Here is an 11,794-nt window from a genome sequence, read left to right as displayed (position 1 = left end):
ATAGTTTTTTGTATTTTTTTTCTTCAGTTTTAATTGCTTGTCTCGTTTTATTTTGTTTCTTTTATTATTCTTCTCCGGTTTAGTTCAGTTTTCATTTTTTTAAATTCTTTCTACATTTGTTTCTTCCAAAGTTTTTCCTTTTTTCTGTTTTTGTTTCATTTTTTCTTCTCCATCTTTTTCCAATTCTTTCTTCTCAGATTTGTTAAATTCTTTTTCATTTTCTTTTGTTTCCTTTCTTTTTTTCTTCTCCAATTTTTCTTTCTTTTCTTTGTTCTTCTCCATTTCTTGTTTGGTTTTCTTTTGTTTTGGGTTTTCCTTTTTCTTATCCATTTTTTATTTTTCTTTTGTGTTTTCTTATGTTTGTTTTCCTTTCACTCTACATTTTTGTACATGTCAAAAACATTTTTCGTATACACGTTCAACATTGTCCGAACGCTTATTCAATATTTTTTAAATATTTGTTCAACATTTTAATAGTTATTCAATATTTTTTAAAATTGTTGTTCAACATTTTTAATACTTATTCAACATTTCAAATGCTCATTCAACATATTTCGTATACTCGTTGAAAAAATGTCAATACCTATTTAAAAAACCAAATATTTATTCAGCATTTTTAATACTTATTCAACATTTTTAAACACTTGTTCATGTTTTATCAAATTCTTGTTCAACGTTTTCAAATACTTGTTCAAACATTTTTCATATATTCGTTCAACATATTTTAATACCTATTCAACATTTTTCAAATCTTTCCTCAACATTTTTCATATACATGTTCAACATTTTTCAATTACTCGTTCAACATTTATTAATACTTATTGAAAATTTTCAAACACATGTTCAAAAATTTTAGTACTTATTCAACATTTTTAAATACTTGTTCAACATTTTACAAATACTTGTTCAACATTTTTTTAAATACTTGTTCCACATTTTTCAAATGTGTTTTCGAGGAGTGTTTTTTTTGTAATAAACAAACACACACACACATATGTCGGTGTGTCTGTGTAGATATAATATTTTTAAATTATAAAGAAAAGTACAAATTCTTTGCATGGATGAAAAAATAGTTCATGAAGTGAATATTCTACAGCCAACATAGTTCATGTTACCCTGATCTATTGCCAAAAAATGTACTAATTAGTAGTTGGGATGGCTAGTAGCAGCATCACTTAACGAGGTGACCAGGGTTCGAATCCTGGAAACAGGGTTTTTAGTTTTTCGGATTAATGCATTTACGCTGATTTTAGTTTTTCGGATTAATGCATTTACGCTGTATAAAAACCTCACGGGCCGGCCCATCTGGGGCACCTCCCCGACGCAAGGGTCCCCCTGCGCTCGCGTAAGGCGACAAATAGGGGCGCCCGCGGGCAACCAAATTCTTTGCCTAGGGAAAACCCTCGCTGAAGGGGAGGGCGAATTGGGCAAGCCCAGGCGCGCGAGAGGCCATTTTTTTCTTCTTCTTTATACGTTTTATGTGTTCGCTTCTGCTTTATTTTTTTAATTTGTTTATATTATATTATGTTTTTATACATATATATATATATATATATATATTAAAAAATAAAACAAATATTAGCCAAGCATTAGAAAAGAGTTAAATGTGAATAGAGAAAATGTTTATATGTATATGAAAAATGTATAAAAAACTATGTGTCCGAAAAGAAGATCTTGTATTTAAAAAAAATTAATCAGGCATTTAAAATAAATGTTGAACATGTTTTTGAAAAAAGTTAATCAAGCATTTGAAAAATGTTAACATGTCTCGAGAAAACGTTGACCATCTATTAAAAAAATACCAAAAATATTAATCATATATATAAAAATATTAATCAAGGATTTGAAAAAAATGTTAAACAAGTATTTGAAAAATGTTAATAAAGCATTTGAAAAAATGTTAAATTTATATAGGACTTGTTTACCATGTATTAAAAAATGATGATCTTTTATCATGTATATAAAAATGTTAAACAAGCATTTGTAACATGTTAATCAAGAATTAGAAAAATGTTAAAAAATTTAAAAACAATGTTGACCGTGTGTTTAAAAAAATGGTAATATTGCATTAAAAACTGTTAATCAAGAATTTGAAAAATGTTAATTTGCATATAAAAAATGTTGACCCTTTTAGAATATGTTAATATTGTATTTAAAAATGTCAATCAAGAATTTGAAAAAGTTTAGAAGTGTGTATTAAAAATGTTGATGATGTTTTCAAAAAAAATTAACACACAAAGAATCTTGTATTTGAAAAATGTTAAAAATGCGTATAAAAGTATTGACCATGTATTTATGAAAATTATATTTATATTAAAAAATGTTAAATGTGAATTAGGAAAATGTTGTTGGCATAAACAAAAAATGCAGAATGGTAACCAAGAGAATGAAAGGAAACAAATGAAAACCGAAAAAGAACAAAATAAATTAAAGAAAAATAAAATGAATAAAACTAAAGAAAAAAAATGAAAAAACGGAGAAGAAAAAAGAAAAGAAAGAAAAAAACACCCTGAGAAAACCGACTTGACTCACTTCAAGTATGCTCGCCTTCCTTTTTTTGAATATTTGTATTGCTTACCACACTAGTCAATGTGTACATGCAATGCACGTTAATTTGGAAATATATTAAGTGCATGTGGATATTAAGTAGGATATTATTTGCGTGTTATTATGTGATATCACTATATTTAGCATGAAATTAACTGCACGCTTAACGTATAGAGCGCTCGACATTGAAGCGGTTTAGGTTGTTGGATTGACATGATTTGATGGACGAGATTAATTGGATCTACCCCTTTGGGTATTTTTATATTGATATAGATGTGTCATATGGTAGGTCTCACCCCCTTTACTTAACACGAACAATAACTCCAGGGATCGAGCCCTCATGCTCTCCTTTTCCCTTCACTTTTTCTTTAACTGTGCACGAAATGGACCAGCCAGATTACTGTAGCCGCTTCAGTGAGGCATCCTAGAATGCCGCGGCCAAACTCAGTGCGGAACTTGACCCAAAACCTATTTTTACTCAGCCAGGCTGAACTGGGCCACAAACGCAGGAGGCCCAAAAATGATCTAGTCCGAAACGAAGGCCCGTTGCGGCTCACGTTCTAGCCCAAGACAATAGCACTACATACAACTCCTGCTATTTCTCAAAGAAAAAAAAACATACAACTCCTGCTCTGCGGTGGGCGGTTGGCATCTCGCCTAGTCTAGGGTTATCCCGAGCCGCCGTCAAGCGGGCACGGACGGAACGCCGCCGCCCTCGAAGAAGGACAAGGTGAGGCCCTCGCTCCGTCGCTTGGCTGCTGCCCTCTTTCTCTCCTCGCGTCCTAGGCAGGGTCTGATGTGCCGGACTGATTGATTGGCTTGATTTTCAGGGGCTCGTTAACCTCCCCAACTCTATCCAAGGCAGCTGATTTTCAGGATCCGTTGTTGATAGCAGAACAATTCGAGTGGAAGAGCGTCCGTTTACAGGGATTTGGAAAGACGGACGGGGTGGTTGATTTTGTGGGCCGTGAGATGATCCTTTTTGCAGGCTGCAATCCCCTCCTCCACCAGCAATAACAACGTGTGGATGTGGATTTACCATGCGGTCGAACATACTCGTAAATTATAGTCCGTCTTCTCCAGCGTAAAGCATTGTGTCAACGCGGTCGTCAGGCTGTTGTCTGTACGATTCGGTTTCATCTCAGAGAGATAGAGAGAGAGAGAGAAAAGTCGGGGATTCTCGACTTCTGTCTCCTCTTGTGTCTGAAAAATACAGACGAGCGCTCCGGAAATAAAAGACGAGCGCTTTGGAAGGCATACTGGACTCGGAGGAGGTTATTATTCGGTTTCATCTAACAGAAGTCGGAGATTCTCTACTTCAGATTCTGGTCGGACCGGTTTAGAGCATCGTCATCATCTCGTTCTCTCTGAATAAATAGAGACCAGAGCTCCCGACATAAAAGATGAGCGCGATGTTCAGGGCTCCCTGGACTCGGAGGTTATTATCCATGGAGTCAGATAGTGCGCGCCGCCATGTAAGTTCTTCTTTGCTAGCTGCTCTGCCTACTGTTCATATGTCCTATGTTCTGAAGTTCCAAATAAATGATCTTACACATCACAAAAGTGCAGTGTTCTTGCTAGAGATGATGCAACGATTACTTATGCTTAGAACCTTCTATTCTTTGCATGTTGACCTGACTGTATCCATGGATGATATATATTCTTGTTGCAGAAAGGCGAGGAAGATAGGCTCAGCGCGTTGAGCGATGACATTTTAATCTCTATCTTGGGGAGAGTTGACCTTGCCATGGCAGCAAGGACTAGCGTGTTGTCAACGCGGTGGAGAAACTTGCCGTGGTTACTTCCTGATCTCAAACTTAATGTCACGGACTTCCTTAGTGCCCCATGTACAGGGGCTGCACACACTGATCAAGCAATGGCGTCTCTGACAAGAGCCACTAGCAGCTTCTTGGCTCAGCCCCGCAGGGAACACACCATCTCAACACTATGCCTCAAGCTTTATCTCATGGGCAACTACTCGCGTGACATTGGCCTGCTAGTTAGCAATGCCATTGACAGCGAGGTGCTAAAAGATTTGGAACTCGCCATTTTAACAGAGAAGGCGGTCAAGGACTCTGAAAACGAGGTTATGGTACGGCAAGCTCGGGATGTGGATGGATTTTTCAGTGAGTACCCTAGTGTTCTTCGCTGCCTCACAAGGCTCCATCTACATAATGTTCGCTTCGCTGAACGCGACATGAATCACCTCCTGTTTGATTGTTGCAAGCAATTGCTGCACCTTCGTCTGGACCACTGTGACACCGGGGACTTGTCTGTATGGAAGATCAATGCGCCACATTCAAATCTCAGAGTTCTAGAAGTCTACTTGTCCTCATTGAAAAGAGCTGAGGTGCTCTGCCTTCCAAAACTAGAGCGGGTCCGTTGGCAGGCTTGGTTGTTTCACGAGGCCCCCTTGTGTTTTGGTTCTGTCCCGTCACTCAAGGAATTGTCCCTTGTCTGTGATGCAACTCTCTGTCACCAAGACTTTAGTTTAAGCCAGGTTCTAGATGGTGCCACAAACATACATACTCTAACCTTAAACTTTCGAGGATATAAGGTAATTCTAGCAGATATCTGTTATGTTGTGGTTATGCTATTTCATTAGTATGAACTTCATGTTGGACCATCACTAGGATTGTTTTAGTTTTGCTGCTTCCTTCCTTGACCAAGTAATTTGCTTTTATTATATAAGTAGATAATTGCCGGTGCGTTGCAGTGGGATATAAATATTATAGTATGTTGCTGTGAACCCATATTAATATGATTGTGTAAGTAAATGTTTTATCAAATCTTGCCCGTGATTTACCTACCTAGATAAATTTTAGGATTTTATTTGATAAGAACTCATTGGTTTACCAAAGAAGACATATTTCTACTTGGTAAGTCAATAAAAGGTGGGACAGTTCAGACGGTTTTCACGGAAAACCGGAGAAAAAACTAGATATACGAGGAAAAAATCAAAGCGAAGAGACAGAGGGGGAACTCATGGTTGTACGAAAGAGGAACACTATTCTTCTTTATTTAAGTATATATAGTAGATATTTATAATTGCCTGGAAGGATCCCATTACTTGGCAAATGACTAACCTGGTGCACGCATAACTTGCCTCTATAACATACAGATGCACAATCATTGTATACTTATCTTTTTCTTTATTTGTTTTGTTCATCAGATCTGGATGCAACCAGAAAGAAAACAACTCTGCGCTGCATTCAACAAGCTAAGAAAGCTGTTTATTCATGGTATCTTTATAAAATTTGATCAGTTATGGACATTAAATCTCATTGAAGCTGCTCCATCTGTTGAGACATTTGATGTTGAGGTACTTCTACTCATTCTTTTAAACTTCTAGTTGGAATGTATACAAGTCTATCTGACTCAAAACACCATCGTAGTCTCTTTATGATTGTACATCTGTGGTTGAATGCAGATGTTTGAACATCCTACCATAACCCCTTATAATTTTGGTATTGGCGGTTGAATGCAGATGTTTGAACATCCATGCCTGGAGGGTGATGAAGAAAGAATAAGATGTTTTGGTGCTCAGAGAGTGGAACCTTCATGGAAGATTCCTGGGTTCACGAGCTGTCAGAAGTGGCAACTGAAAGAGTTCCAGTTTGGTGGTTTTAGGCCCCTACTGGACCATCACTTGTTATTTGCAAGTACCGTGATGGGTCGAGCTCCAGACCTGAAGACGGTTCTTCTGACAGATGGTCAATATCCATGCAAGGGCTGTGAGGCAATGATCCCTATACCTCCTCCTGTAGGAGGCTTCTTTCCAAGGGACAGGGATACACAAGAGGCAATAGTCAAGCAACTTAGAGAGATCGGCCAGTCCTCAGCACAGATAATTTTCCGTGGTGGTTCGACACACCCCTCTCGAGCCACCTGGTCATGTATTTATTAGCAAGCAGAGTACAAGAGATCACTTCAGTTTTATTATATTCTGAACTTACAGAATCGTAGGAGAGTAATTCCCTTTGTATCAATTTTGTCAAAATCTTTAGCGTCCATTTATATAAAAAATACCGAAGGTGTATAAATGTTGATGAGAGTGCTTACAACTCATCTAGATGAGATATAGTTTGGTCTCATTCAGTTGACATCTCCTTTAGACTCCGTTTTTTGTTGGCAGGCCAAAATACACTTGGTTGTTTGTGTGTAATCTGTTGATGCGCTGGTATAATTCTTTTAGTTGGTCTGAACCTTGTACGGTGTATCATTTTTTCTGTTGCATACTGATGTATTAGATGGTGCACACAAACAGAAATGGGCGATGTTAGGAGCGGGTGCGCTGGGCGAAATTTCGGTCCGTCGGCCCCTAGCCGCTTGATTCAGCCGTACGCAACCGTACCATTGGATCCCTCGCGACGTCTTCTTTCTGCCTCCTCGTCTTCTTCCTTCCCCTTGTGCCGGCGGGCGTCAGCCATGCATGACGCCGCCCTCGTCCCCTAGGACACCCTGCACTCCCAGCCACCGCACCGCCTTGCTCACCCCCGGCCCCATTGCCACAACTCCTCCTCACCCCTTGCTCCCGCTCCATGGTAGCTTGTAGCACGGAACCAAGGTGCAAGCCACCATTTGAGCACGGCGCAACGCCGGTCGTAGGTTTGTGATGTGTGGTTGCAGCAAAAAAAAAAGCAAACGTCGTCCCCCGCCATGGTCACCATGGTTGCGTTGACAAGAAGAGAGAAGCCTGTTCCAGCAATTTTGTGTGCCGGTTCCAGCAAATGTCTTGGCTGGTTGAGGCAAAAACGCTGCACTACGACAATGGTTACAGCAGACATGGTGGCAGGTTCCAGCAAATCAAGATGCTAGTTGTAGCAAATCTCGAAGCCAGTTGTAGCATTATCACGGCAGCCCGGCGTCCAGCCGCCACCACATTGGTCGACTCACCGCGGAGGATGTAGCAAATTTCCATCATCGTAGTAGCAAAAAGCCAGCATGGTTGCAGCAAAAAAATCAGCAACCAAACTCCAGCTGTCGGATGAAGCAAAAAAAAAAGTCAATCGTAGCATCCATGCAAGCTGATTGTACCATCTCTCGCGAAGGGTTGTAACATCTCGCTGCCGGGGGGTTGAAGGTGGTGTTGGCACATCCATGGTGACTACTGCATCACCACTGGTTGAGAGGGTGTGGAGGGGGTGCGTGGGAGACGACGTCCAGCTCGTCGGAGGAAAAAACAGGCGAGGGGCGGGAAGGGGATCTCCCCCGTGCTGATGGGAAGGAGAGGCCGGTGACTCCATGATGTCCGGTGGATGAGATCCGGCAGGGGTGGCACACCAGCTTCGAGGAACTGTGCGATCCAGCCGGATGCGCCCGGCAGATGGTGGTCGAAGGCCGCAGACGCCATGAATGGGGATGCGATGCTTTATTCCAAAACAAAAAACAAAAGAAAAAACAAAGGGATGGTGTGGGATCTAATGGCAGCGCATCATGGGATCGGACCGTGTCCATGCGACCAACCGAAGTTTCGGCCGGCCTACCGGATGTAAATGTTTTCCGACAGAAATGCCTATCATGGAATATAATGGAGCATGATCGTATTCATGTCCTCAAGAACAAAAGTAATTACTCACAAATCATATTCATGTTCAAGATCAGAGGTGTATTGTATATGTTTAAGGATCTGAACATATGATATTCCACCAAATAAACCAACTAGCATCAACTACATGTTGTAATCAACACTACTAGAAACCCACGTGTACCAATCTGAGATTTTTGGGACAAAGATTGAATATAAGAGATGAACTAGGGTTTGAGATGAGATGGTGCTGGTGAAGATGTTGATGAAGATTTATCCTCCCACGATGAGAGGATCGTTGGTGATGTCGGTGGCTTCGATTTTCCCCTCCCGGAGGAGAGTATCCCCAGCGGAATCGCTCCGGCGGAGAGCAAAAGTGCTCCTGCCCAGATTCCGGCTCAAGACGGTAATGCTTCGTCCCAAAAGTCTTCTCTTGATTTTTTTCTAAGGTAAATGGCATCATATAGGAGAAGAGGGGCCACGAAGGCCCGCTGATGGGCCCACAAGCCTAGGTGGCGCACCCTAGGGGGCCGCCACCTAAGCTTGTGGCTCAATGGTGGGGCCCCTCCTCGTGATTCTTCTTCCAGTACTTTTTATGGTGAATATCTATCTCTGTTGTAGCTTTTTCAGGTCCAGAATTCCAGCTGCCGGCAAGTTTACTTTTCATGTAAATCTTGCAAACTAAGAGAGAAAAGACATTAGAATAACATCATAAAGTGAAATAATTGTTGGGGAACATTGCATGGAAAACAAAAAAAATCGACGCACACGCAAGATCTATCCATGGTGATGCAACTCTCTGTCACCAAGACTTTAGTTTAAGCCAGGTTCTAGATGGTGCCACAAACATACATACTCTAACCTTAAACTTTCGAGGATATAAGGTAATTTTAGCAGATATCTGTTATGTTGTGGTTATGCTATTTCATTAGTATGAACTTCATGTTGGACCATCACTAGGATTGTTTTAGTTTTGCTGCTTCCTTCCTTGACCAAGTAATTTGCTTTTATTTATAAGTAGATAATTGCCGGTGCGTTGCAGTGGGATATAAATAGTATAGTATGTTGCTGTGAACCCATATTAATGTGATTGTGTAAGTAAATGTTTTATCAAATCTTGCCCGTGATTTACCTACCTAGATAAATTTTAGGATTTTATTTGATAAGAACTCATTGGTTTACAAAAGAAGACATATTTCTACTTGGTAAGTCAATAAAAGGTGGGACCGTTCAGACGGTTTTCACGGAAAACCGGAGAAAAAACTAGGTATACGAGGAAAAAATCAAAGCGAAGAGATAGAGGGGGAACTCATGGTTGTACGAAAGAGGAACACTATTCTTCTATATTTAAGTATATATATATAGTAGAGATTTATAATTGCCTGGAAGCATACCATTACTTGGCAAATGACTAACCTGGTGCACGCATAACTTGCCTCTATAACATACAGATGCACAATTATTGTATACTTATCTTTTTCTTTATTTGTTTTGTTCATCAGATCTGGATGCAACCAGAAAGAAAACAACTCTGCACTGCATTCAACAAGCTAAGAAAGCTGTTTATTCATGGTATCTTTATAAAATTTGATCTGTTATGGACTTTAAATCTCATCGAAGCTGCTCCATCTGTTGAGACATTTGATGTTGAGGTACTTCTACTCATTCTTTTAAGGGACAATTCCATTTATCCCCCTAACTTGAGCCACCACCTGGCATTTGCCCCTAATTTTCAGGTATGCTCAAAAATACCCCTCTTCCGTCAAGTCACCTTACAGAAATGCCCTTGCCGTCCGGTCAAAGGGGTTTGACCGTCTGGTGAATAGTAACATGGGGAACAGTAAATTTGAAAAAATAGCAAAAAAAATCAAAAAAATCTGAAATTTTATGGGATCGAAGATACTTAAGGGCGCAAGGTGTGTGCGAATTTTCGCGTTGTTTGGACATTCTAGGAACTCGTGGGAAAGGAAAAAATTTAAATCTATACGCTGTGAACAGTAAATTAAAAAAAATAGCAAGAAAATTTTAAAAAATATGAATTTTTTGGCATCAAAGAGGCTTGTGTGCGCAAGGCGCTTGCAATTTTTTGTGATCAAATGACATGCGAGGTGCTCTAAAAAAAGCAAAATAGTGCATTTTTTCAAAGTTTTTTTCTGCGCCAAATTTTGTTTTTTCTCCTCGAGCTCCTACAGTGTCGAAACGCAAAAAAAATTGCATGCACCTTGCGCACCCCAGCCTCTTTGATGCCAAAAAATTTCATATTTTTTTGAATTTTCTTGCTATTGTTTTTTGAATTTACTGCTCACAACGTACATTTTAAAGTTTTTCGTTTGACACGAGCTGCTGGAATGTCCAAATGGTGCCAAAATTTGCACGCGCCTTGCCCCCTTGAGTATCTTCGATCCCACAAAATTTCAGATTTTTTGCTATTTTTTGCGAATTTACTGTTCACCATTTACTATTCACCAGACGGTTAAACCCCTTTGACCGGACGGTAACGGCACAGAAGGGCATTTCTGTAAGGTGACTTGACGGAAGAGGGGTATTTTTTAGCATACCTGAGAATTAGGGGCAAATGCCAGGTGGTGGCTCAAGTTAGGGGGATAAATGGAATTGTCCCTTCTTTTAAACTTCTAGTTGGAATGTATACAAGTCTATCTGACTCAAAACACCATCGTAGTCTCTTTATGATTGTACATCTGTGGTTGAATGCAGATGTTTCAACATCCTACCATAACCCCTTATAATTTTGGTATCGGTGGTTGAATGCAGATGTTTGAACATCCATGCCTGGAGGGTGATGAAGAAAGAATAAGATGTTTTGGTGCTCAAAGAGTGGAACCTTCATGGAAGATTCCTGGGTTCATGAGCTGTTAGAAGTGGCAACTGAAAGAGTTCCAGTTTGGTGGTTTTAGGCCCCTACTGGACCATCACTTGTTATTTGCAAGTACCATGATGGGTCGAGCTCCAGACCTGAAGACGGTTCTTCTGACAGATGGTCAATATCCATGCAAGGGCTGTGACGCAATGATCCCTATACCTCCTCCTGTAGGGGGCTTCTTTCCAAGGGACACGGATACACAAGAAGCAATAGTCAATCAACTTAGAGAGATCGTCCAGTCCTCAGCACAGATAATTTTCCGTGGTGGTTCGACACACCCCTCTCGAGCCACCTGGTCATGTATTTATTAGCAAGCAGAGTACAAGATATCATGTCAGTTTTATTATATTCTTAACTTATAGAATCGTAGGAGAGTAATTCCCTATGTATCCTTTATTATTTCTCTCTGTCAATTTTGTCAAAATCTTTAGCTTCCATTTATATAAAATACCGAAGTTGTATAAATATTGATGAGAGTGCTTAGAATTCATCTAGATGAGATATAGTTTGGTCTCATTCAGCTGACATCACATTTAGTTGTCTTAGTGCATTTTTTGGTCCACCTTTATGGACCGAGATCCAGTGCCTTGCTGTGGCCAAGGCACAGCGTACCTTGCCCCCTACCATCCACCGTTGGAATTGATCCAGTGGCCAGCAGCAGTTCACAGTCAAAAGAAACTGAATGAGTGGACAAAACAATAGAGAACGGAGTGCACTTTCTTCAGGCGGAGAAGAGAGCAGAGCATCGGTTCAGTTAACACAATACTAGCAAACTTGCATCGGTTCAGTTAACACAAATACTAGCAAACTTCAACAAAAAAAGGAGTACGTTTGAACAC

The 11,794-nt window shown here is 40.1% G+C and overlaps 1 protein-coding gene and 1 long non-coding RNA gene across 3 annotated transcripts; both read left to right on the top strand.

The window, feature by feature from the left end:
* Positions 1 to 3,141: 3,141 nt before the first annotated feature.
* Positions 3,142 to 6,712, top strand: LOC109773203 (F-box/FBD/LRR-repeat protein At3g52680). 2 transcript variants are annotated; one of them, XM_040401612.2, is made up of 5 exons: positions 3,142 to 3,277; positions 3,378 to 4,022; positions 4,220 to 5,104; positions 5,720 to 5,869; positions 5,978 to 6,114. In XM_040401612.2, the coding sequence occupies exons 2-5, from the start codon at positions 3,951 to 3,953 to the stop codon at positions 6,026 to 6,028; spliced, it is 1,158 nt and encodes a 385-aa protein (XP_040257546.1). In that variant the 5' UTR covers positions 3,142 to 3,277; positions 3,378 to 3,950; the 3' UTR covers positions 6,029 to 6,114. The 2 variants fall into 2 exon arrangements, with proteins under 2 accessions (XP_040257546.1, XP_020187488.1); XM_020331899.4 differs by having other exon boundaries at positions 3,143 to 3,277; positions 6,035 to 6,712.
* A 2,148-nt stretch (positions 6,713 to 8,860) lies between these two features.
* LOC141041534 (uncharacterized) lies at positions 8,861 to 11,320 on the top strand. Its single transcript, XR_012201786.1, has 3 exons — positions 8,861 to 8,958; positions 9,577 to 9,726; positions 10,847 to 11,320. It is a non-coding gene; the product is annotated as an uncharacterized lncRNA (long non-coding RNA).
* Positions 11,321 to 11,794: the final 474 nt, after the last annotated feature.

Source organism: Aegilops tauschii, chromosome 2 (genome assembly GCF_002575655.3).
Source record: "Aegilops tauschii subsp. strangulata cultivar AL8/78 chromosome 2, Aet v6.0, whole genome shotgun sequence".
Lineage (NCBI taxonomy): Eukaryota > Viridiplantae > Streptophyta > Magnoliopsida > Poales > Poaceae > Aegilops > Aegilops tauschii.
The sequence above is the reverse complement of the archived record's forward strand: the minus strand, read 5'-3'. Positions and strand labels throughout refer to the sequence as shown.

Coding starts and splice junctions, on each gene's coding strand:
- LOC109773203 (XM_020331899.4), top strand. CDS start 3,951: ATGAGCGCGATGTTCAGGGCTCCCTGGACTCGGAGGTTATTATCCATG. Junction 5,105..5,719: donor TAAACTTTCGAGGATATAAG/GTAATTCTAGCA, acceptor TTTGTTCATCAG/ATCTGGATGCAACCAGAAAG. Junction 5,870..6,034: donor TTGAGACATTTGATGTTGAG/GTACTTCTACTC, acceptor GGTTGAATGCAG/ATGTTTGAACATCCATGCCT.